The sequence below is a fragment of the Lepus europaeus genome, chromosome 12 (genome assembly GCF_033115175.1).
Source record: "Lepus europaeus isolate LE1 chromosome 12, mLepTim1.pri, whole genome shotgun sequence".
Lineage (NCBI taxonomy): Eukaryota > Metazoa > Chordata > Mammalia > Lagomorpha > Leporidae > Lepus > Lepus europaeus.
In genome coordinates, this window is record NC_084838.1 from 80,123,057 (window position 1) to 80,149,654 (window position 26,598).

Here is a 26,598-nt window from a genome sequence, read left to right on the forward strand (position 1 = left end):
CATCTTTGCTACAAAACAAAACAAAACAAAACAAAAATAGACCATTTTGAGAACACATACTAATATCAATTTTTGTCAAATTATTTATCTTATAGTACAAGGAAATACTATTTTAAATTGTTTTCCTGATGAATGTGTGCATGACCCCAGTCCGAGATAAGACCTATTAATGCAGAAAAGAAGTAATGTTTTCTATGACTTTCTGGCCAATAAGGGAGAATAAACCAAACGAAACCAACAAAAAACTTACTTTAGCTCTCTTTTTTCTTTTTTTTAAGCAACTGTAACTTTTTTTTAAGATTTGTCTATCATCTCATTTATTTGAAAGGTAGGCTGACAGAGAAAAGGAGGAGAGAGAGAGAGAGAAAATAAAAAAGGAGAGATCTTCTATCTACTGGTTCATTACCCAAAAGCATGGGGCTAGGCCAGGCTGAAACTAGGAGTCAGGAACTCCTCTGGGTTCCCACATGAGTAGCAGGGACCCAAGTACTCCAGCCATCATCTGCTGCCTCCCAGGTATTATCAGGAAGCTGGATCAAAAGTGAAGTAGCCAGGACTTAAACCAACACTCCAATATGGGGTTTGGGCTACACAACAATGCCTGCCCCAGTGCTGTTGTATCTATGCAGATTCTAATTATATTTACAAAATCCTATAATTTTAACTCATTGGAATTGATATTCCTAATGTGCATTTCATACACTGATTTTGGGCTTTAATCCACTATGGAGAACAGAATTTTTTTTTTTTTTTTTTTAGGATTTATTTATTTATTTGAAAGTCAGAGTTACCTAGAGAGAGGAGAGGCAGAGAGAGAGAGGGAGAGAGGTCTTCCATCCTATGGTTCACTCCCCAATTGGTCGCAACGGGGTGGAGCTGTGCCAATCTGAAGCCAGGAGCCAGGAGCTTCCTCCGGGTCTCCCACGTGGGTGCAGGGGCCCAAGGACTTGGGCCATCTTCTACTGCTTTCCCAGGCCATAGCAGAGAGCTGGATTGGAAGTGAAGCTGCTGGGTCTTGAACCAGCACCCATATGGGATGCTGGCACTTCAGGCCAGGGCGTTAACCCACTGTGCCACAGTGCTGGCCCTGAGAACAGAAATTTTAAAGTATATCGGTTTTGTTTTATTAATACTTCAATTTTCAGCAGTAATAGAATCTATAAAATTATTTGTACAATCTTTTAAGTACTTTTACATAAAAAGAAAATTGAAAAATAAATTATCATCATAAAATTAATTTAATTTTTGCACATAAGGATATCAATAGATATCTTCAGTCTCAGTCTCAATCAGATGCTTACAAGACTTAGCCAATCAATTGTAGGTAGAAAAAACTTTAGTGTATTTAATTCTAGACTTAAATAATTGAAAAGTAAGTACAGAAAATATGGTATATCTAAAGATTCTATTTTCCTTTTTTTTAAGTTTTCAAGGACCAAATTAACCTTTCCCTTTCTTATTTTGCTACTTTTTTTTTTTTTTTTTTTTTTGACAGGCAGAGTGGACAGTGAGAGAGAGAGACAGAGAGAAAGGTCTTCCTTTGCCATTGGTTCACCCTCCAATGGCTGCTGCGGCCGGCGCACTGCAGCCAGTGCACCGCACTGATCCGAAGGCAGGAGCCAGGTACTTATCCTGGTCTCCCATGGGGTGCAGGGCCCAAGCACTTGGGCTATCTTCCACTGCACTCCCAGGCCACAGCAGAGAGCTGGCCTGGAAGAGGGGCAACCGGGACAGAATCCGGCCCCCCGACCGGGACTAGAACCCAGTATGCTGGCGCCACAAGGTGGAGGATTAGCCTGTTGAGCCTCTGTGCCGGCCCTTGCTATGTTATTAAATATTTGATTTTCATACATGTACTTATACATGTTTACAGGTACATGTTATATATGAAATAATAAATTAAATGAAATCAAAGTTGTCTGCACATAGTACAGAGAAGTGTGTGATTCAGGGAATGATAGACAAAATAAGGTCCCCGTAAGTTGTTGTGTCCTAATTGCTGGAACCTATGGTCATGTGACTTTATATGGCAAGATAGACTTTGCAGATGTGAGTAAGCTACTGACCTTGGGGTAGAAATATTTTATCCTCAATTATGTTATCAGGGCCTCGTGAAAGTGCAAGAATATTCAGAAGTGGGCGACACAAATGACAAACCAAAAATTGAAATGTGACGCCAGAGATCTTAGTGATGTACTTTGAAGATGGAGGAAGAATGTTCAGAGCAGGATACAGGTGGCCTCTAGAAGTTGGAAAAGATAAGAAAATAGATCCTCCCCCACCATGTCTAAACTTTGATTTTAGACTTCTGACTTCTGGAACCATAAGAAATAAATTTGTACTGCTTTAAGCCATTAAATTTGTGGCAATGGTTAACAGCAGCAACAGGAAGTGCATACACAGTGTGCATGGATTTCTGTATTTCAGGCTCTTTGAAGTATAGTATGGTCATGGTCCTTACTAGGAGTCTGTTTTTACCACATATGTGTTGTTTCCCCACTCTTCACAAATTTTGAGAAGTTGAAAGAATAGTGCATTTTTCGTAAGTTCAGTGAATTTGAGACTTTCTCTCCTGTACATCCTAGAATTCAGACTGGCATAAGGGCCAAGAAACCTACCCTGTGACAGATGAACACATGTTGAACAGGATTCAAAGAATTACATGCTAAAAAGAAGAAGAAAAAAAAAAAGATCCAAGCTGGCCATTTCTGGGAGAGGGGCATGGATTCACCCTGTAGGAATGACGACCGCAATGCAGTCTAGGACGTTGTGTTTGTGATTCGGAAGATTCCGTGATAGTCTGACATAACCCGACTTAAAGGAAAAGCCATTCCTTTCTTTCTCTTGCCCCCTGAGCCATGTTGTTTTGTTTGTTTGTTTTGTTTTCTAAATCCTATCTGTGGTGAGTTTCCTTGCTTCATCATCTTTCCTTCCTGACATTTGTAGCTGGATTTTCCCCCTTTCCCTTCCACCTTCTTTTTTCCAAAAGAGCCTTAAGCATGTGTGGAAAGTCTAGGAGCTGGCCCTGGGGAAGGAGAGCAGTTCTGAGTGGAATATTGATGAGGCAGGTGGAATCCATGGGAACCCAGAGAACACCCTAAGCATAACAATTCCTAGTGCTGGCAAGGCTGCCTTGAAGAGATCAATATCCATATCCTTGCATCTGGAATCATTTATGTCCTTTAGTCAGTTAAAAACAATGACTCCAGAAGAAATAATAAAGGCAGCTGCTTGGTGGATAATGTTGAGGATGTACCCTAAAGGCTCATCTGTTGTTCTATGAGAACATTCTGGATGTTTCCTCTTCTCCATGGATGCCCTCTGCTTCGTGTCTTGTCAAGGATGCTTTGGGACTCAAAGCTCTCTTTGTTCTGAATATAAGATAATGGGGCTGTTCCTTTGCCTCTGCAGAGGTTCCTAAGTAGTCATTTGGTCTTCTCTCCAATGGCATTTGGTAGACAGGCAGCAGAGCCATTGCTGGGGGCCATCTACCATAGCTGAATACCAAAATCTACATGTTGGGAGAAGGGGAGAAGGCAGTGCTAACATTTATTGAATTCTTTTGATATGCAAAGCATTGCCTCCTTGAATTTTAAAATTGTGTTCTGCGATGTTATATTATCATTCCCATTTTATGGATGAGGAGAAAGGGATTTGCCCATGACTCACAGGAAATCAGTGACAGGAACCTAGATTTAATCTACAGTCTGGTCCCAGAGTTTGTGTCCTTGTTCCCATGCTGAATAGTCCCACAGCAACATAATTATAGTTTCAGCACACTCTCTAAGCTCCTGCCTTGGGGCATCTGCAGCTGGTGACCTATGTGATGCTCTTGACTGTTGCTTTCCCTTTACTTATTTTTTTGACAGGCAGAGTGGACAGTGAGAGAGAGAGAGAGACAGAGAGGAAGGTCTTCCTTTTCCATTGGTTTACCCCCCAGTGGCTGCTGTGGCTGGCGCACCACGCTGATCCAAAGCCAGGAGCCAGGTGCTTCTCCTGGTCTCCCATACGGGTGCAGGGCCCAAGGACCTGGGCCATCCTCCACTGCACTCCTGGGCCACAGCAGAGAGCTGGACTGGAGAGGGGCAACTGGGATAGAATCCAGCGCCCCGACCGGGACTAGAACCCGGTGTGCCAGCGCTGCAGGCAGAGGATTAGCCTATTGAGCCGCGGCGCCGACTCCCTTTACTTATTAATGATTCCCTTAAGTTTATGGATAAGGAGGTTCAGGATATTTTAACTAAATGTCATGAGTGTCAAGTTGTTAGTGTAGAGTGGGGTGTTCAACAGGAGACCTGGTTCCCACCTCATCTACCATTCTAGGACTCAGAACTGTATAAGGTACCCAAGGATAGGTGGGACCACCATTTTTGGAATTCTTTTTTTCTCTAAAGCAGGTTATTCTTCCTACAGTTTGAATAGGTATTTGAAATTTGTGGTATAACGTTTGAATCCTCTTCAGATATTTTATGTGAAAGTTAGGTGATGGCTTGAGACAAAATGAAATTTCCACCATTAGATTGAGGGCATGGATGACTTCCTAAGCACTCGGAAATTTTCTCTTACCTGAGGAAATCTGTTTTTTTTAAATTTTCTTAAAGACATATTGATATGTTTGACAGAGACAGAATGACAGGGACAATGAGAAAGTGCAGGAACAAGAGATCTTCCATCCACTGGTTCACTGCTTGCCAGGTCTGAGCCAGGTCTAAGCCAACCTGAAGCCAGAAGCCAGGAACTCCATCCTTATCTCTTACATGGTTGGTAGTGGCCCAAGTACTTGTGCCTGATCAGGAAGCTTCATTGGAAATGGAGTAGCCACTGTAGTACAGTTTAACCCACTGTACTACAATGATGGCCCTACGAGGAAGTCTTTCTGACCCAGCAGTGAAAACTAAAAGGTGTCCACCATGCTCTACCTCTAATTGGTGCTAGTTATTAGAATCTGAACTCAACCTTGACTGGGGAATGAAAAGGAGCAAAAGGATAAGGAAGAGAAAAGCTACATCCCAAAGTTAACTGCAGGAAACTATTCTCACACACTGCTTAATCCTATGTTTATTGAAAGAGCGCTAAGTGCCAAGTATTGTGTTAAATGCTAGATACACAGTGGGAAACAACTATTTACCAGTTCCCTGTTCTTGTGAAAATTAGTCTATTGGAGACTAGGGGTGAGCTATTAATTAAATAAATACACAAAAATTGCAAATATACAGTGGCAACAAAGCACTATAAGGCAAAAATGCGGGGACCAGTGCTGTGGCTCACTTGGTTAATCTTCCACCTGCGGCGGGGCATTCCATATGGGCTCCAGGTTCTAGTCCCAGTTGCTCCTCTTCCAGGCCAGCTCTCTGCTGTGGCCCAGGAAGGCAGTGGAGGATGGCCCAAGTGCTTGGGCCCTGCACCCCATGGGAGACCAGAAGAAAGCACCTGGCTCCTGGCTTCAGATCAGCACAGTGCGCCAGCCGTAGCGGCCATTTGGGGGGTGAACCAACAGAAGGAAGATCTTTCTCTCTGTCTCTCTCTCTCACTGTCTAACTCAATCTGTCAAATAATAAAAAGGAGGGGAAATGTGGAGAATTTTTTGGAGAGATCATGGCCTTATCAGGGAGGGGAGAGAGACTCTTCCAAATGATGCTGTAGTGACGCATATTCAGTTGAATCAAGGTGAGGTATAAATCAACGAGTACAGTGAAAACCACGTTCAAAGGTCCTATGGTCTGAAAGAGTACGTAGTTTGAGGGTTTTAAAGAATGCCAGTGGGGCTGAAGTACAGAGGACAAAGGGAAGAGCAGTATAAGAATATGGGGAATCAGAAGGACCAAGACTCACTTGCCCCCGCAGGGACAACTCTTAATACATCCTGGGAGGAAGGCTTTTCTTCTTTTTCCTTTTTTATTCTCCCTATTTCCCATTCTCGTTTTATTTTTCAACATGAGTGGATGTATTTTTATTTATTTGAAAGGTATATATGCATATTTGTGTATATAAGTGTATGCATATATACCTATCTATATCTATATAGCTATATCTATAATCTATCTATATCTATATCTATATCTATCTATCCATCTACCTATATTTTTATCTAAGTCTGCCACCATTGATTCATTTTCCAAATGCTCACAACAGCCAGGGTTCAGCCAGGCCAAAGCCAGGAGCCTGGAATTCCGCCTTGGTCTCCTGTGTGGGTGGCAGAAACTCAAGTACTTGATTTCATCATCTGTTGCATGCTAGGGTGCACATTAATAGGAACCTGGATTGGAAGTGAAGGCAAGACCTGAACCCAGGCACTCTGATATACAATCTAGGTGTCTAGGAAGCATCTTAACCACTGCTCTAAATACCCACTCCTCATTCCTGTTCTTTAAGATCATTTCCAAAATATACTATGGACAGGTGCCACTTTTGGTGGAAACTAATGCTAAGGCAACTTTTTTTTTTACAGATTTATTTATTTACTCGAAAGTCAGTTACACAGAGAGGAGAGGCAGAGAGAGAGAGAGAGAGAGAGAGAGAGGTCTTCCATCCGCTGGATCACTCCCCAGATGGCCGCAACGGCCAGAGCAGCACCAATCCGAAGCCAGGAGCCAGGAGCCTCTTCCAGGTCTCCCATACGGGTGCAGAGGCCCAAGGACTTGGGCCATCTTCTACTGCTTTCCCAGGCCATAGCAGAGAGCTGGATCGGAAGAGGAGAAGCTGGGACCAGAACCGGCGCCTACATGGGATGCCGGCGCTTCAGACCAGGGCTTTAACCCACTGCGCCACAACACCAGCCCCAAGGCAACCTTTAAAAGCTTATATTTTTCAGTTTTTAATATTTTATTTGTTTTATTATATTTACATTCCAGTTAACTTCTATTTATGGCAGGTGTTATACACATTCTCTTTACAATAGTAGCAGTTATTTTCTTCAAATAAGCTAGAAGAAATATATCATTAATACTTCAGATGTACTTGGCCTTTGCAAGAATCATGAAAGTGGTACCCGACTGCCTGGCATTTAGGAAGCACTGCTCTGAAGCAGGAGCTGGAAATTCACCTAACCACTACTTGACAAGTGATTCTTTGTCCTCGGCTAATTCACCAGCTATATTAGAGGGGCAAGTATACATGAGGGGATTTAGCAAGTTAATGGGAAAGTGAAATTAAAAGACCAGGTTATTTTGGTGTACAATATTTGAAATCCAAACATAGCTTTTCATAGTAAGTATTTTCATGAACATTTTGAAGGTTTCTCATAGGGAGCTAGAAATAAAAACCAGAAGACTTTTCATATTGTAGAAGAACACTAATGTTTCTGGAAAATATATCTGACTAGATATTCAGTGTTGTCTGTCCTAGGGCTCAAGTTATTGGTAAGAGAACAGCAAAGAGAACTGAACTATATTGATGAAAATGTATGCAGTTTTCAAAAATCCATGAAAAATGTGTGTTATGAAAGTATTCTGCATGGATTTCAAAGTTTCATTTGCACCAAAATAAATTTATCTTTTAAATTCATTTCCATGAGGTTTTTGAATTGCATTTGTATGTCTATTCTTATATTCATTTACTATTGTTATGATATGTCTATGAGGAAATAGCGAACTTTTAACTCAAACCACACACACTTTGCACATAAATTCAAGCCCACATCACTGAAATAATCAGTCTCTAATTTCCTAGACCTTTCAGCTGCATATACATATTATGCATGCACACACACACATATATACACACATACACAGAGTGTTTTCTTAACAAAAGAGTTCATACCCTGTACCCCATTTTGAATTTTTTTTTAAAAAACCTATTTTTCCCATTAAGTTGTAGAATTTAGCGCTTTGTAAAAATTTTTGAGAGAGAGAGAGGGAGAGAGAGAGAGCACTCCAATGCATTAGTTCACTCCTCAAGTGTCCATGAGTGGACCAGGCCAAAGCTGGAAGCCTGGAACACAACGGAGTTTTCATTGGAGGGACCAATCACTGACACCATCACTGGTGCCTCCGGAGGTCTGAATCTTCAGGAAGCTGGATTCAGAAGTAGCAGCCAGGTATGGAGCCCAAGGACCCTGGTCTGGGGTGAGGGCATCTTAACTGCTAGGCCAAAGGCCTGCCCTGAATTTTAGAATTGTTAGGACAATTTACTGAGATGTCACTCACACACCATACATTTCACTCATTTAAAATATACGATTCACTGTTAGGTAATTTCTGTATGTTAATACTGCCTTTTAAAAAAATTGTGTCATGCTTGTAAACGTTTCTGAGTGAGAAGATTTTGATACAGTGGTTTGGAAATGTTAGTAATTACTTTTACAATAATAAAACAGGTGTTAAACATTTTTCATTTACTAGGTATGCCTTTTTGTTTTTTTCTTCTACCAGTAATTCTAGTCTTTAAGCCAAAATGTTGTTAGACACGTGACAGATCTATTGACAACACTAAGACAATTTGAAAACAGAAATGTATGTTTTAATTCACATAATATCTCAATAGGAATTTGTGAGACTGACAGTTTCTGATGTCCTGACCACATACGTCACCATCCTCATCGGGGACTTTCTCAGGGCATGTTTTGTGAGATTTTGCAATTACTGCTGGTGCTGGGATTTGGAATATGGATATGTAAGTATGATATTAATTTTTCTCCTTTTGGACTTTTCCTCTGTGATTCAATGTTTATACTCACTTTGCAAGAAGAAGGATACTCTCAAACTGAGTGGGTGGGATCTTTGTTTTAGATATCAATAAATAAAAACCAGTAATTCAGAAGAGGTCAGACATGAGTATCACAGCTTAAAATATTCTAGTAAAATTAGCCCAGGATGGATAATTTCAACCTGTCATTGAAAATGTTGGACTCAGTAAATCTCAATATTGTAGGCTGACCCGATGAGCTTGCTGGAATTTCTAGATGTAGGGCTGGATGGGAGGTATCAATTGTGTATTCTTTGAATTTCTTTGAATTCCACCAAACTCTTGAGAAACTATCATATGCCAGTTACTGTGCAGTAGACTAGGGGATGAAATGACGTGGTAAATATGGTGATTACTTTATAAAGCCCTCACACTAACAAGAACTTGACAGAGGCATGAGGAAGTGACCGTGGAAGTTTTAAGGAAGGCCCAGTTTACTGAAAGGGCTCTGGCAAGTGGTGGAGCCTGATTCTTACAAGAGTGGCTTCTATTCCTCAAACAATGATTCAGGCTTCTGTGAATTCCACCAGCACTGAATTAATCACTTGCTTTTCTTTTTATTAAAGACTTACTTATTGGGGCCAGCGCCGTGGCGTAGTAAGTTAAATCTCTGCCTGCAGTGCCGGCATCCCATGTGGACACCGGTTTGTTTTCTGCTGCTCCTCTTCAGATCCAGCTCTCTGCTAATGGCCTGTAAAAAGCAGTAGAAAATAGCCCAAGTGCTGGGGCCCCTGCACCCATGTGGGAGACCCAGAAGAAGCTCCTGGCTCCTGGCTTCCGATCGGTGCAGCTCTGGTAGTTGCGGTCTTTTGGGGAGTCCAGCGGACGGAAGACTTCTTTCTATCTCTCCCTCTCTCTGTCTGTAACTCTTCCTCTCAAATAAATCTGTAAAAAAAAGACTTATTTATTTATTTGAAAGAGTTACAGAGAGAGAGAGATCTTCCATTTCTCCCCAGATGGCTGTAATGAGTGGGGCTGGGCGAAGAGCCAGGAGCCAGAAGCCTCTTACAGGTCTCCCATGTGGGCAGGGGCCCAAGCACTTGGACCATCTTCTGCTGCTTTCCCAGCCGTCAGCAGGGAGCTGGATTGAAAGTGGTGCAGCTAGGATATGAACTGGTGCCCATATGGGCTGCTGACACTGTAGGCAGCAGCTTTTACCTGCTATGTTATAATGCCAGCCCCCATCACTTACTGTTCCTTTGTGCTGCACCCTACAACCTCTCACAAAGTTTGAGAGCAGCAGCAGAGCACATGTTACTGTGAGCTCTACCACATCACCACACTGCCCTGTCCTTCTTTTGCAAATGAGATTGGCTCCAGCTATCCCAAGGAATATGATCTAGGGGATTGATAGCATTCATTTGCTTAAAATCCTCCAGTGGCTTCCGAATCACTTCCTGGGACCACCAATACTCTATATGGTCTGATGCTTTTCTTTCTCTTTGAGAGCATCCACTAGCACTTTTGCAGTTGTTTTGTAAAGTGTATAGACCTGGGCTTCTGTTTTAAACTCAAAGGTAAGATGATCTTAGCCATTTCTCCCCCAAGGGGTGCTGCTGGCCTAGAACTTGGCATGACTGATTCTTCCCTGAGGCTTCCAATGCTTGTAGCCCATAAGGCATTATCTGTTTAAACATTCTGTTTTGTTCATAAGATGTTCAACTATTTGACATCTTATTTTAGAAATGGTGCTTATTATTTCATACTCTGTTAGAAGGAAAGTTCTATGCGAACAGAGGCTCTGACCTCTGCTATTTGATGCCAGTCACATGACATGCTGACTGGTTGATTGAATGTTGAACCTTCACATTTTAACACCATCAAGGCAGCACTGTCTATTGACAGAACTCTGTCTCCTTCCAGGGGTGATACAGAGAGTCAGTTCTAGCACTGTGTTCTTGAGTCAACAGTGGTACTTTTCTCTTCATTGTAGGAATATCTATTATAGTTGACTTCCCTTCTAGCCCATGTTCTTTTGTCTGAAGACAAGTGTTGCTTTCAAGATGTTTTCAAGACTTCAAGCTAAAGTCTATGACCATCTAACTATGGATGATGCCTTATATTAGGTCATCTCTATCGCCCTCACTGAAAGTGCCTCCGCAAATGAGCCAAAAGCAGTTAGGTAATGCTCTTTGGTGAACAACGGTGAGGTAATGCTATAGATCCAGGATGCTATAATGTTGCTTTCCCATTCCTTGCTATGAGGTATTCAGCTGGCTGGGTTTCATTTCTATTTTCTTTGCCTGATTCAGCTCTTCTGAGGCAGACATAAAAATTGCCATTTCTTTCTTAGACCATTGCTTGACTTTTGCTTGCCTTGTATTCCTTGCTGTTTTCCTCTTAAGTGGTAGAATATTTGACTACAAATATGAAGTCAATATAACATGACCTGGATGCATAAAAGCTGTAATTAAATGACTATAATTTATTATTTATTGAGTGCTGACAGTGCTCATGGGTTAGTACTAAGTACAGGAAACAAGTCCTTGTTTTAGGTCATAGAGAAAAAAATTCTCTATACTACCTTTGGAAGGCTCTTTGGAAAAAAACTCAGAATCAAAACAACTGCTAAAACATTAATGTTGGATGCTGGATCTTTGATGTGAATCCTATTATGAAGGACCCATCAAGTGGGTGGCTTCCACAGTTGAGTGCATATTAGGCGCAGATCATTCTGAGCAAACCTCTCAGCTAGGTTATAGGGGAATGCAGGGCAAGATTCAATCAATAGAGTGGGTTTTTTTGTTTGTTTGTTTTTGGTTTGGTCTAGACAATGTGTTCTTTAAAGATATATTATTTCAAACCTGGGAGCTTTTACATAAGTGTATAAGAATTTGTTGCTTTTCTTGATATATTGGAAGGCCCAACATTACTCCTAGGGAGAAAGGCAAGAGCTATCCTTTGCAGAGGGGATACTCATTCTCCAGTTTCTCAAATTCTTCACTAGTCTTTGATTGGCAAGATTCCAATAACAGTAAAGGGCATAAAAGGTAAATGCCATGGGCAGAATCAGCTGGTATGGGCCTTTGAAAAATGTAGACATTGGCAGCAGGAGGGAAGCATTTGAGCCTGGTCTTGAGGGAGGATCAAGATTTCAAGAAATAGAAGGTGTTTCTTGTGGAGGGCTGAGATTAAGAAAGGCCCCTGAGCTGCAAAGTATGGCCAGGAAAGGTGTAGATGCAGAAATCTAAAATAGGATTGTTCTGGGGGCAAAGAGGCTGCTCCAGATATTTTGCTGCTGTTCTTCTAGACTTGTTGATTGATGAATGTGTCCAGAAAATATTTGTCATAAAACGAAGGAAAATCTGACACGGGCAAAGGAGATAATTGAGAATTCTTCCAGAAATGAAGAACAAAAATGTGGCCATTTCTACCACCAACCAAAAAACAAGCATATTACTTCTTTCCTAAATTCACAGTTTATCTAGAAAATTTGGAAACCAGAGTAAAGCTAAATGTGAAAATAAAAACCACAGGCAATTCCATCAATAGTGAGATTACTTGGATTTGAATTAAATAGTATTCGTATCACTTATATTTATATGCAAATATTGTGTATGTATGTCTACATATATACAAATAGATAGGCTGATACTTGCTTTTTTCACTTAATGGTGACTAGTTTCTCATGCTACTAATGATTACTTAGTACTATACTTTAAAAAATATGTGTATTTATGTGACAGAGAGAGATTCCATCTGCTTGTTTACTCTCCAAATGCCACAATAGCCAGGACTTGGCCAGGCTGAAGCCAGGAACCAGAACTCAGTTTGAGTCTCCCACATGGGCAGTAGAAACCCAGCTATTTGAAGCATCTCTGCTGCATCACAGAGTACACATTATTAGCAGAAAGCTGGAATCAGGAGCAGAGCCAAGGCACAAATCCAGGCACCCTGCTAAGGGAGGCAGGTGTCTTAAATGTTATGCAAAATATGTGCTCTACTTGCTCACCTATTTAAAAAGCTATTCACCTTATTATAATAACCTCTTTAGAAGACTAAATGCTGTAGGATCCAGCACAAAAATTGGGTAAAATTTTGACATAACCAACTATCATGCCCATTTTATGGATGAAAAATTGAGTTTGCGAATTTAAGTGAGGTTTCTAATTTATGTAGTCAGGGGAAGTATACTGCTAGACAAAAGTATTATGTTCCATATATTGATTTATGTATAGGTTCTATCGATGTTAGGTTAAAAGTGGTGCTATTTTTCAGAGCCGGTGTTGTGGCACAGTAGATTAAGCCACTGCCTGCAGCCCTGGCATCCCCTATGGGCACCTGTTCAAGTCCCAGCTGCGCCACTTCCAGTCCAGCTCCCTGCTAATGTGCCTAGGAAAGTAGTGGAAGATAGCCCAAGGCCTGGGCTCTTGCTACCCATGTTAGAGACCTAGATGAAGCTCCTGGCTCCTGGCTTTGGCCTGGCCCAGCCCTGACTATTGAAGTCGTTTGAGGAGTGAACTAGCAGATGGAAGATCTCTCTCTCTCTCTCTCTCTCTCTCTAACTCTGCCTTTCAAATAAATAAATGAATCTTTTTTTAAAAAAGTGATCCATTTTCCAGTTGTAAATTTACATCCAAGGTATTATCACAACAAACCTATGAAAATGAACTGATGTGGGAAAATTATTGGTATGGGGCAAATTATCCAGAGCTTGTAATGTAAATCAATATATCCAAGGCTTCTCTGAATATGGGAGTGGGAGTTCTCAATTTTTCTAAAGAATTCACTGACTCATGGGGAGTGGTATGGTTTGCTCCCAGAAGGGATTTCAACTGCTGTGAATCAGCAAGGTGGACCTCTTCTAAGCTCTTTGGGTTTTCTCCAATACTTCAACACAGAATGTCTTTACTTTAATTTGTACTGACATCATTCTTACCCATTATTGGCAAAGTAAAAATATCCAAGAAGATACAGAATTGAATGTGAGCATAGAGTAAGGGCATGTTAAGTTAAAGTCAGCATGTTGTTTACAATTGCATTTTAAGGTGATTTTTGTTAAATGTGTTTAAATGGAAAATATGGTGAATTTCCTTGAGATCTGACAAAGGGATTCAAGATTCATAAAGGGATTTGTAAATAAGAGGCATTAATTGACAGATCATTGGAGTGGATTTCCAACCATATTAAATTCTTTTGTATCATATTTTTTGTAGTGCTTACTATGTATCAGAAACTATGAAATACTTTACATATATTATTTCATATAATTATGCTAGCAATTCTGTGAATTAGGTATTATTATCCCTATTTTATAAAAATTTGAAACTTAGGGGATGTTAATTTGTTCAAAGATGCATAGCTGGTCCTTGATAGAGTTAGTCCTCAAACCCATTTCCGATTAACTTCATAGCCAATAATCAGACTCCCATAATATTGAACTTTCATTGCAATGCATAACCCTAGAAATTTAAAGGGCTCTGATCAAGTGTGCATTATTCATGAGCCAGACCTACAGCATTTGCAGTTCAAGATACTTCTCAGCTCATATGGCTTACTTGCAGTGGAATGGAGTTGGCAGATGAGCTGGGACATAGAATTGACAGATGAACTGTTGTTTTCTAGCTGGGAATGTGTAGCAGCTCAGGAAGATAGTATGAAGAAGTCAATAAGAAGTCATGGACATTCCATAATGGGTGAGAACATGTGAACAGGAACAGACTATGTTTGACGTTCCACTTGAGTATGTGGACAGAGCTGTCTGCTGTTAACAGGATCCTGCCTTCAACTCCAGTTGAAGTGTGGAGCCCTATGTGCTGAATCATCTTAGGAGATGAATATAGGGTTTGTCTTCGATTGTGGTTCTCAAATTTAAATGCATATCCTAGTCTCCTGAAGGGCCTCAGAAAATATAGCTTTCAGATTCAGTAGATCTGGGAGGAGGACCTGAGAATGCTCCTCTAACAAGTTTCCAGGTGAAGCTTTTTGACTCATGTCTGGGAACCTCATTTGAGAACCACTGCTCCAAAACCACCAGTCACACCAGCCTACAACTCTATAAGTACCTTTGCAACCGGTGGTACATGGGATTTGTTTGAAGAAACTCAGGTAACTTATTGCAATGAGAGACTTCTCTCCAAATGGCCACAAGAATCAAGTCTGGGCTAGGCTAAAACCAGGATCTAGGAACTCCATCCTGGTCTCTCCCATGAGTGGCAGGGGCTCAAGCACTTGGGCCATCCTCTGCTACCTTCTCAGGCACACTAGCTGGATTGGAAGCAGAGCAGCTAAAACTTGAACTGGCACTCTGATATGGGATGCCATCATCATAAGAAATGGCTTAATCCTCAATGCCACAATGCTGACCCCAGTATTTAATTTTTACAATGGAAGTTTCTATTTTTAATGCATAAAGGAATTTAATTCTAGTGTTAGGAGAGAAACACTTCTTTAATAGCTGGATCTGATATTCAACAAATAATAGATTTTCAGATTAAAAAGGAATATTGGAAATTATTTGGTTCATGGGTTGGCAGACATTTTCTGTCATGGGCCTTATAATTAGTATTTTATTTTCTTTAAAATTATTATTTATTTGTTTAAGTTTTATTCTTTTTACTTTAAAAATTTAATTTTTTTAATTTATTAGAGAGGCAGAAATAGAGAGAGCATCTCCATCCCTAGGGTCACTTCTCAAATGCCTTAACAGTCTGGACTGGGTCAGTATTGGAGCCAGAAGCCAAGAACTCAATCCAGGTGCCCCATATAGGTGGCAGAAACCTAATCACTTGAGTCATCACTGCTGCCTCCCAGGGTCTGCATTGGCAAGAAGTTGAAATTGAATCACGGCACTCTGATGTAGAATGTGAGCATCCTAACTGCTAGCTTCAATGCTCACTAAGAGAGTTTTAATTTTTACAAGCCATATAGTCTCTGTTGTAGTTACTAAACTCTATTATTTTTGTCCAATACATAAATGAATGAGTGTAGCTGTATTCCAATGAACATTTATTTACAAAACCCGATGGCAGTCCAGATTTAGCTCATGAAACATAATTTGTAGACCCCCCTGATCTCTGAGGAAACTAAGACTTAATTAGATAAGTGATGATTCTGACTCACCCAACCAGGAAGTGGTAATGAAAGTCTAAGATTCAGGCTTGATTCTCATTCAAGTGTCAGGACCACCAAACTACCTGATAGAGTAGGGATTCCAACTTCTCTCTGTATCAGGCCCATCTAGACATCAGGGCTTTCTTCTACTGTCCCTGCCACAAACATAGTTTGAAGACAGGGGTTGGCAGTGTGTCCTTTTCAGGTCCACTAGTTGCAAAAATATCTCATTTCATATGACACTTAAGAGGTTTATTTGCTTGTGAGAGAGTAAATAGACTTCAAAAGTTTGAGTGCATGCCATGTTCAGTAGTTTACTAGGCTACAGCATGATACCATTCTAAAGAGGCCAAGATGGAAGTTTTGAGTCTTGAATTCACACAGAAAAGCTGTTCTAAGACCGCAGATGGCACAGGCCACCTCATGGAACACTGTTCAAATGTGCTCTGTGATAACATAGGGCTCTGGAAAGAAACATGTCGATGATCCATGGAACACTGCTCCCATGGAAGGAGAAAGAGTTCATGTTCTCCTTATGAGAAGTAATTTATTTTTCTCCTTGGAGGACACATTTTTTCATGGTTTATTTCAGAGCAAAAACTGTCAACCAAACCTTTTTGCATCTTGTTAACATTATACTTCTAGAGAATCTGTAAGCTAGTGAAACACATTGTATGTGTACTTTACTATCTGGAATTAATTTATGTTGAAATTATCCAAGTCATCTTTGTCTTATTAACATACAAGGCTATTTATTATTTCATATTTAATGTTATTTGGAGACTTAACAATTCTTGGTATGCCATATTTTCTGTTTATTCCCTGAGTCTGTGACAAGGTAGATTGCCCATGTGTTCTAGCAGTATTGGGGAATACTGCTGTCTTGAGGGAAAGTGATGAAGTTGAGGCCTGAATTCATAAAACTCTTGATGCAAAGAGTTGTTGGAGATTCAAATCAGAGACCTACTCCATCTCCTATTAAATGTTATCTAGGTTTCTTAGGTTTGGGAAGAACATGGACTCTTTTGGATCATCTTGTGTGTGTGTGTGTGTGCATGTGTTGGAGGCAGGAGCTAATATGGGATAACAATTTAGAGTCTGAGGCATACCTTGAGTTATAAGGACCTGGGGCAGTGCTAGGACTTGCCACACTCTTGGTTTCTCTTTCATGGTCTTCTTGATCCTCTCATTTCATATTTGCTGCTCTCTTACTCTCTTACCAGTCAGTCTCTGAATTCTCTATTACAAATTAAGTAGAAGCTTATTTCATTGTATTTTTAATTATCATTAACTTCTTTGATAAGAGGCTTTTCTGTTAGGATGAAAAGGTGTCACCAAGAAGACTTGGATAAGCCATCCCAGCAAGGATGCCCTTTTCAGAGCAATGGGTCTTTTGTGCCTCTGCACAAACAACAGACTTCAGCTGCTTTCATGAACACAGTAGTATTCTCAGGGACATGAAGACTGGGCATTGTGTTGAATAACTTCTTAAACTTTTGTTATTTTTTCCTATATTTCTTTTATTGTAAAATTCATATTCTTGTTGAAACAAATTTTTTTAAATATACAAAGCTTACAGAAAGAAGCTAAAAACCATAATCTATCACCCACCTGCATACTACAATTCTGCTGAACTTTCCAGGCTTTTCTCCATGCATATAATCATATATAGTTGATTAGAATAATGAATGTAAAATTTTATGTTTTGTTTATTGTTACAGCATAGTTTTCATTCATGTGTATAATATTCTAAAATGATCATAATTGGCTGCTATATATTCATTGGATAGATATGTTGCTTTTCCTAAGACAATGTTGGATACTTAGAAGATTTCATGCTTTCTTGATAAAACTTGTCACCACTACAAATGACTTAATTAGCACAAGATCCTAGAAGTAGACAAAGAGAATGACATTTTTTAAAGTTTTTAATATGTATCATGAGATTGTTTTTCTGAAAGGTTGTTATAGTTTTTGCTTTCACCAGCAGTATGTTGGAGGGTGTCTTGCTATACTTTCACGGCATTGAATGACAGCATTTTTAATTAGTCTTACTCTGTCAGAAGGATTATTTCTTATTATTTTATTTATCTCTGATTATTGTTATCCTGATTATTTGCTATTATTGCTGAAGGAAAGTAGTTGAGGGCCTAGTCATGCTTATGCAGAACCACTTGGCTCTCAGTTTTCCCATTTGAGCTGCTAACCCAATGAACATCTGTGTCTCCTCTAGCCTTCATACACCGAATTTGACATCAGTGGCAATGTCCTCGCTCTGATCTTCAACCAAGGCATGATCTGGTAAGCCAGCTGCTGGACAGTTTATCACTCATTGAAGAACCTCCAAGGTCATGACTGTATAGAGCACTGTAGTGCCTGGTATCAGAGGAGACCAAAATGTCTGTCATTTTGGTTAACATTTGCTTTAGCAAATGAAGTTTGATCCTCAAAGTTTTCTTCTGTTCAGCACACCATTCCTTCATCAAATGATGGGAACTTATGTTTCTATTTAGTACATTTATTTGAACACTATTTACATTTTCATAACTTTTTAAAAAATTAATTATATATTTTTTGAAAGAACTCCAGAGAGAGAGAGAGACAGAGAGAGATCTTCCACCTGATGGTTCACTCCCCAGATGGCCACAGTGGGCAGCACCAGGCTAGGCCAAAGCCAGAAGCATCTTCCAGGTCTCCAATGTGGGTACCTGGGGCCCAAGCACTTGGGCCATCTTCTACTGCTTTTCTCAGGCCATTAGCAGGAAGCTGGATCAGAAGTGGAGCAGCCAGGACATGAATCGGCATGCACTGGGAATTCTGACGTTGCAGATGGAGGCTTTACCTGCTATGCCACAATGCCAGCTCCTATATATTTTTTAAATACTTATTTATTTGTAAGTCAGAGTTACACAGAGAGAGGAGAGGTAGAGAAAGAGAGAGAGAGAGAGAGAGAGAGAGAGAGAGAGAGGTCTTCCATTCTGCCAGTTCACTCCCCAACTGGCTGCAATGGCTGGAATTGCGCTGATCCGAAGCCAGGAGCCAGGAGCTTCTTCCAGGTTTCCCATGCGGGTGCAGGAGTCCAAGGACTTGGGCCATCTTCTACTGCTTTCCCAGGCCATAGCAGAGAGCTGGACTGGAAGTGGAGTAGCTGGGACTCGAACTGGCTCCCATATGGGATGCCGGCACTGGAGGTGGCAGCTTTACTCACTACACCATAGCACCGGCCCCAGCTCCTATATTTTTATGTCTTGTGACACCAGATTTTAGTGGTGAAATATTAATGATCGCATTTCCATCTGTTAATTAGAATATAAATTAACATAAGTCATTTCTAAGAAATTGATTTAGTTTATTGTCATGGCTAAATATATTTAAAATAGAATTTATAGCTACTTAAAAATAACATCTTACCAAATCTAATAGCTTAAAAAGATGAAACACATGTTTTAGGAGGGTCAAGTTAAAAATACCTTTATTTCACAACTTTTTCATAGGGCCATTTACCCATCAGAATTATTTCTTGTGATGTGCACAAGACTGTCATATCTCTTATGAAAAGAAAGCATTCTCATTATAAAGCCTGACAGGTTAAGATGAGTTGATACAGTGGAAATCTTTTCTGAGTTTAAAAATTGAATCATAGCATCCAATTCATCTGGGGACCATGTGTCTTAGAAATCTGTCACTCTTAACTAAGAGCACCCCAACCCATAAGCAGTTATAATTGAGCTGCTTTATCCTGGGGATGTGTGTCTAATACAGTATTGCGCTAAACCGTACCATTGTCCTAGTCACACGTGCCAGCATAGCTTTAGTTTTGGGGCAAACTCTGTGTATTACTCAAATCTTTCAACCCTAGCTGGCCTGAATTATCAAACCTATATGTACTGATAGAGACTGAACTCCCTGGCAAGTGTGAAAATAATCCTCATTTAGTAATATAAAGACTGCCCTCAAGGGCTCCATTATCTTGCTGTGGGACTGCAGCTCATTAGATGGATCAGTGTGAGAAAAATAGTATAGAAAGACAATTTCCTCTGATGTCAGTTTTTTAATTTTTAAAAATGTATATCTATACTCATTTTATTTGAAAGGCAGATAGACAAAGAAAGACAGAGACAAAGAAGAGTCTTCCAGCTGTTGTTTCAGTCACTAAGTACCTGCAACAGCTCGGGCTGGGCCAGGCCGCAGCCAGGATCCTGGAACTCAATCCAGGTCTCCCATATGAGTGATATGGATGCAAGTAGCTGACCCATCAAATGCTACCTACCAGGTTGTGAATTTGCAGGAATCTGGAATCAGGATTTGAACCAGGACTCAAATCTAGGGACTCCAACAAGTGATGCTGATATCTCTATTGGCATCTAAGTTTTGCAAATATGGCTTATATGTTCAAAGAGCCATTAAGGAGTGAAATGAATTCATTATTCTCCAAGCAGGGATACAAGTCAAGGTGGCCTAAGGAGTTATGACTGACAGAGAGTAAAAGGGAACAACTCCTTAGGTTTCAGATCTTCTCTTTCCTGGAGGGGGATTTACTGTCATGGCAGACAGTTTTGGCAAAACAGCACTCAGAGTAATAAGAAACCATTACCATAGATCAGTGGCTTTTACACACAGACTCATGAATCCCTCAGGCTTCATGGATGCCATTTGTGCAGACATATGCTGCATTGTCCATTGTGTTCTTTCAGAATTAGGAAAACAAATTGGCCTAGAAATTCATTTTTAGTCTAAGAAAAGCTATTGTCATTGCTGTCCTGATTGTTTTCACTCGTAGTTTTGAAACAATTTATTCCACTATTGTTCATATTGAAATTCCTAGAAAATCTATAAATCTTTTCCAGCCTCTTATGAGCATACCCATTATACAAATTTCTGCATTGTCAGTTTCTATGTACTCGTTCTTCAGACAATGACCAGGTTTGCTTCTTATTAGTCTGACAAGGACCTTAGAAAGTGATTGGATGTTTTCTCGAGAGCACAGATATTTACTTACTTTCCAGAGTTGCAGAAGCAAAATAGCTGTCGTTTGATGATCTTCAGGTCAAACCAGCCACTCTTCTTGTAACTCCCAGGAAGGTGGTGAGGGAGTTGGGGCAAGGGGTACCATGCAATGGTATAAGGAGAGAACAACGAAATGATTAGGATCCCTTTGCACAAGTTCCTCACAACCGGTAATTCCATTATTTTAAGGAGCATAAAGATCTAATGCCATTTTTCTACAGAAACCAAATGGCCTATGGAGCTTTTGTGCTCAAGCCCATTGTTTTGTGACTGGAGATAGAAAATTGATGCTTTAGGAGATACTGAATAGTGGAGATTATTTTTTCAGATATGATAAAAGTCACCATTTATTGGGAAAATCCATTTTGTTATTATTTGGATGAAATGATCAACAAACCTTTATACTTCATATTTATTTTTAAGATAGCCATTATAGTTTTATAAAATAATATTTCTAAATGAGGAAAGCACATATTATCTTTATCAAAGCAGGATGTAGAGAGGCAGTAGAAGCAACATTCTGGACATTGCTCCAGTGCTGCCTCACTGGGCTCCCTTCTGAGGCTTGTCGCCTTCTTCTCTGGTTTTCTGTTATCAGATGTGAATAATTTACTTGACACATAGCTGTCACTGGAGCAATAAGGAGAGTTAAATAAAAGGAGCTTTCATTTGCTTTGATCTTCTTGGAAGAAAAGTATTTTATATGGCTAAGGTATTACAATGATTTATAACTGACAGATGATGGGATCAAGTCTGGGTGAGGGACTTAGAGAGCTGAACTGATTAGAGAGTCGTGAACAAAGACAGGATGAGCATGAGACTCAGATACCAATGTGCCAGGGCTTGTTTTTCTAGGTTATGGCTTTTGAGTAATTTGTACAAAATATCTATGTGATCTTTATTTTAAAAATTGTGTATTGATGTGCATTCATGTATGTATGTGCACATATGTATGCCTATAGACAAGCAATGCACATGTATATGTAGCTAAGTCCATGTGGCTTTAGTCAAGGCTATTTTTGAATTATGTGCAAACCTACATCTTAGAATCAGTTAGGTTCTGCAGTAATGAAACGCAGTCCCCAAATCCTAGTGGCTTAAAGAAAGAACATATCCAATGTGGGTTGGGGAGAGCTCTGCTCTTATAACTTACCTTCACTGTAGAGACCCAGATTGATGGAATAAGGTCCATTTAAAACATTGCTGGTGACAGCAGCAGAGAGAGGAAAGGACAAAAAGCTGTAGAGGACATTTAAAGTTTCCACTTAGTAGCGAGGTACTTCATTTCTATCCTTATTTTTAATGCCTTAAATAGCCATACAGCCAAGACTGGCTCTCAGAGCAGCTGAGCATCATCTTCCACAGGTGTGTTGCATCACAGTATTGGCATTTGGGGATGTAACCTAGTGCTTTGCAACTCTGGTCTATCAACGGGGATCGTTACCAACCTACTTGTTTTTTTTTTTTGATTTCCAGTTTCTCTTTTGCTGCCCTGTAGCAAAGGTACACTCTGTTGTGTTAAAATCTATCCTCTAATTAAAAAAATTGTCTAATATCTTCAAAGTCTTTGGTCATTTTACCTGGGCAAAATACCATTCAGATCTGTTGTTCAAAATTTTGTCAATGAGACAAACCAAATTATTGCAAGAGTCCATTGTTCATAAAAATGTATATTTGGGTTAGCGTAAGTTCAATTATAGTAGAAACTAATTTCTTCACTCAGCTCAAACATTCCCCTATAATGAATTACATTTACGTTGCATTGATTAAACAACAATTCTACATATCCAGGGAGTATAAAATACTAACTAGAAATGCTGATAGTTTTCATGTACTTGGAACAGTTTAAAAGACAGAATTCTGCTTATATTTATAAAACAAGTACACATGCTTCCTCTTTTTGGTTTTGGACTAATACATTGCTACTCATATTGCTTTGTGGTGCTAATGGGTTTTCTTATCAAATAAAACCAAAATTTATTTTATTGAAATAAACGATTAGGCCATCAAATAAAGTGACCTCATATAAGTGGTTTCTGTTTAAAAATAGTATTTTAAAATAGTTTATGAAAAGTCAGATGCAAAAAGTAGTGGCTGCCTAAGACAAGCTAAAGCAAGAATTTACATGTATGAACTGAACTTAAGGGTACATATGAAATTTTCATTTCAAAAACACCTAAAGCTAGCTTTAAATAATCAACAAAAATATAGTGGACATTAGTACATCTTTCCCATGATCTCTAAAACAGCACTACAGCTACAAAGAGCAGATAGACCAAAAAAGATAATTTTAATTTTTCTCCTTTATTAAATATTATAATAACAAAAGTAATTAATCCAAATATGCAGTCCATTTGATGAGAATGAGCGGGTTTAAAGGTCAATAAAAAAGTTATATATAATGTTTGTAAGTATGCTAATCAGTGATATGCATTTTAGGAAAAATGAAATTTATTTTAGAATTAAATGAGAGAAGTAAAACAATTGTAATATGTTGCTTACTCTGTTAATGATAGTGAGTATAATTGGCTAAGAGCATGATTTCTGAGAGAATTATGAATATAATACCTACAATAATAGGAAAAATGGTAAAAAATTTGTGTGCAAGATGGATCTATATGGTTTATTTATAAAAAAAGGCTAATATGGCTGAAAGTAAAAGTACATTTCCTGTCTTTTGCAGAGCAGCATTATGTAAAATATGCAGGTTCTGTGTGCTATTGGTAAGGAGTAAAAACTCAAAAATGAGCAGAGCTCTGTTTTCTTTCTAGGATGGGTTCCTTCTTTGCTCCCAGTCTCCCAGGCATCAATATCCTTCGACTCCACACATCCATGTACTTCCAGTGCTGGGCTGTGATGTGTTGCAATGTTCCTGAGGCCAGAGTCTTCAAAGCTTCCAGATCAAATAATTTCTACCTGGGCATGCTGTTGCTCATCCTCTTCCTGTCCACCATGCCTGTGTTGTACATGATCGTGTCCCTCCCGCCATCTTTTGATTGTGGCCCTTTCAGGTCTCTTGGTCTCTTTGAAATTTGGCTTGGGCATATTGTTTTTGCAGGGGTGGAGCTGGAAATAGACATTCACAGTATATAATTCTTTTTTACACAATTGCATTTTGGTCAGAGAAATGTTCAGCTCATTGTGACATGGAGATTCTTAGGCAAGTTCCATCTATTTTCTCATTTGGGAATCATCAAAAGGAAAGTAATTTATACTGCTCTAAGATCTGCCTGAGTGAAGTATGGATGATAAATCTGAGCTGTTTCCATTCTAGGAGGTAGCAAAGAACAAGATTTGATTACATTGGTCTTGTGTGAGAGTTTTGCTGATGCTAGGCCATCATATGCAGCGATAGTCAGGCTATTTCTCATGTGGACCACCACCTTGAAGGAAAAGGAGTTTGCCCCATACATAAGCTAGGAAATGAAATCATTATTAAGCAAGAATGAGTATAGTTATCCAAAGTGCTATATTCTAGGAAAAAGAGTAAAGATGTTCCTCACATATATGCCCCCAAAGTGTCACTCAAATGAGTAATGAAGTGAATAATCAAAGAAGGCTCTTTGATCCAAGTTGGAAATTTATTTATCTATAGCTCTCTGGGACAGAGCTCTCATTATGACACATACCAGAATGCAAAATCCCTGGGATCTGGAAAGGGGATTTCATTCCATAAAGAAGCTTGGAGATGAATCTAACTCAAGTGCCCCCACGAATGTCTGTATGCTGAGTCACCAGCCAGCAGGCAGTTCTACTCCTTCTCCTTTACAGTGAAGGAAGTGAGGAAGTGAGAAGCTCTGTGAAGGACAAGCATGGTGCTGTAACGGCTACATATAATTTCCTCTTCATCGGTCAATTAAAATCAAAAGACTCATTGCCCACAGACTAAGTGTAAGAGAGGCATTTTCACTCTATTAATAGTCAGAGTTATTGCTTTACTGGAAAAGAAAGAAAGAAATGTTAAGCCAGCTGTTGATAGAGCAAAATGGGACTTCTGTCATACTCAGGAATTGGAGCTTGACAAGCTCTCTTCATTTCAGTGTGTGTGTATGTGTGTGTGTGTATTTCCTAGTAGGCTGAAATAAATAATGCAGACAGTGACATCTGGAGACTAAACAAGAAATTACAGTCTTGAAGGAGACATTTGTCTTAATAAATCCTTAATAAATCACAGAGGATAAAGTCTGAGAGATATGCTATTCAGACTTTAATTGCAAATTACCTGCACAGCTTAATATCCAAGATAACTTTTAGGTGTGCTTTTAGCTTGTTAATTGGAAGTTAATCCTGCTTAGTAAAATTTAGCAAGGACTTTGGCTGTTTGTAATAGAAACCAATCAGTGTAAACAAAGAACTGCCTGGTGGCTATCCAGCTGCATTCAGATTTAAAATACTATTGAGTAATATCGCACACAATGATTGTGCAGTTTTAACTTCTTAAGTTCTAACTCCTCTGGCTTTCCTTTTGTCACACACTGAGTTATTCTGGCTTTCACTGCAAACACACGAGTTTCCTTAAGGCATGGTATCGGACTCGAACCAAGAGTTTCCTTATTGGAAAGCTTAGTCAAAATTACTGCATGTATGCCATTTTTTTGAGATCAAGAAAATTAAAATATTCTGTCAAGTACTGGGAAAAGGGTAGATGTATACTACCTAGTTTATTTTCCTATCAGTTTCCCCAGTTTGGAACAAAATAATGGTTATTTGTTTAGACATGAAAGTTTGATGAGGAGAAAAAGCACCTATTTGTGGAAGCCGTGTGGCCTGTCCCCCTTAAGAACTCTGACATTGAGCTAGTTTGCACTGCCTGCCCAGCCAAGGTTGTCTGAACCTGTCTGGCTTCTAGGTAGCAACAAGTTAGTAAACATGAACTTGAGGTAGGATTATGGAGGACATCACAGTAATGATAATGATAATGTAATGATAATCACAGACCAACGACTCTCAGATGCAGCTGAATTTTCAAGTCAGATGCCTATAGTGCATTTACCCATTTGGCAAAGCAATTTTATGAGATAATTTAGCTCATTCTGGTTTTCTAAAACCTGGTTTAGCTGGGAGAATTCTTCAGAAAAAATTTTCTTGTAGACTAGTAAGTGAATTCACTTTTAATAGTTGGAAAATTTAAAAGCTATTTTTTAATGTCCATATGGACAGTTCCTTTAATTTTTCCATTTCATTTCCTGACAATTTATGTTTTTTTCCAACTATGCCAATAATTTTGAGCATTTTGTAATTCTTCAGTTTATCATATATCTAACTGCTTATGGCAATTTAACTTTTAATATGTTTTACCATACTATAAAACTAATATGTGTTTATCCTAGAAAAATTAGAAATTGTACAAATTTAACATTGAAAAGAAAAAACACTGCCCATGACCTCAAAGAGCTAAAATAACAACTCTTAACATTTTGGCATTTTACATTCTGATTTCCCTTTTATAATGATTTTTTAAATAGCTAAGATAATTACTAGGTTCAAATTTATATGTAGCTTTTAACATTGTATTGTGACTTTGCTGTTACATTGTTCATCTGCACTTATACTTCAATGTGCCCATTTTCCTTAATAGTCTAACTGACTTCTAGAGATTTGGGACATACTGTTTTTATTTCTTTTCTTTTCTTTTCTTTTTTTTTTTTTTTGACAGGCAGAGTGGACAGTGAGAGAGAGAGACAGAGAGAAAGGTCTTCCTTTGCCATTGGTTCACCCTCCAATGGCCGCCGCGGCTGGCGCACTGCGGCCGGCGCACCGCGCTGATCCGATGGCAGGAGCCAGGTGCTTCTCCTGGTCTCCCATGGGGTGCAGGGCCCAAGAACTTGGGCCATCCTCCACTGCACTGCCGGGCCA

General features: G+C 39.4%; 1 protein-coding gene across 1 annotated transcript in view; it reads left to right on the top strand.

The window, feature by feature from the left end:
- Window positions 1-26,598, top strand: part of TMC1 (transmembrane channel like 1) — a 539,504-nt gene that overhangs the window by 500,200 nt on the left and 12,706 nt on the right. The window contains exons 17-19 of the mRNA XM_062208413.1: window positions 8,482-8,610; window positions 17,969-18,036; window positions 23,514-23,753. Of these exons, the coding sequence (XP_062064397.1) occupies window positions 8,482-8,610; window positions 17,969-18,036; window positions 23,514-23,753 (437 nt within the window). The remainder of the gene's footprint in view (window positions 1-8,481; window positions 8,611-17,968; window positions 18,037-23,513; window positions 23,754-26,598) is intronic.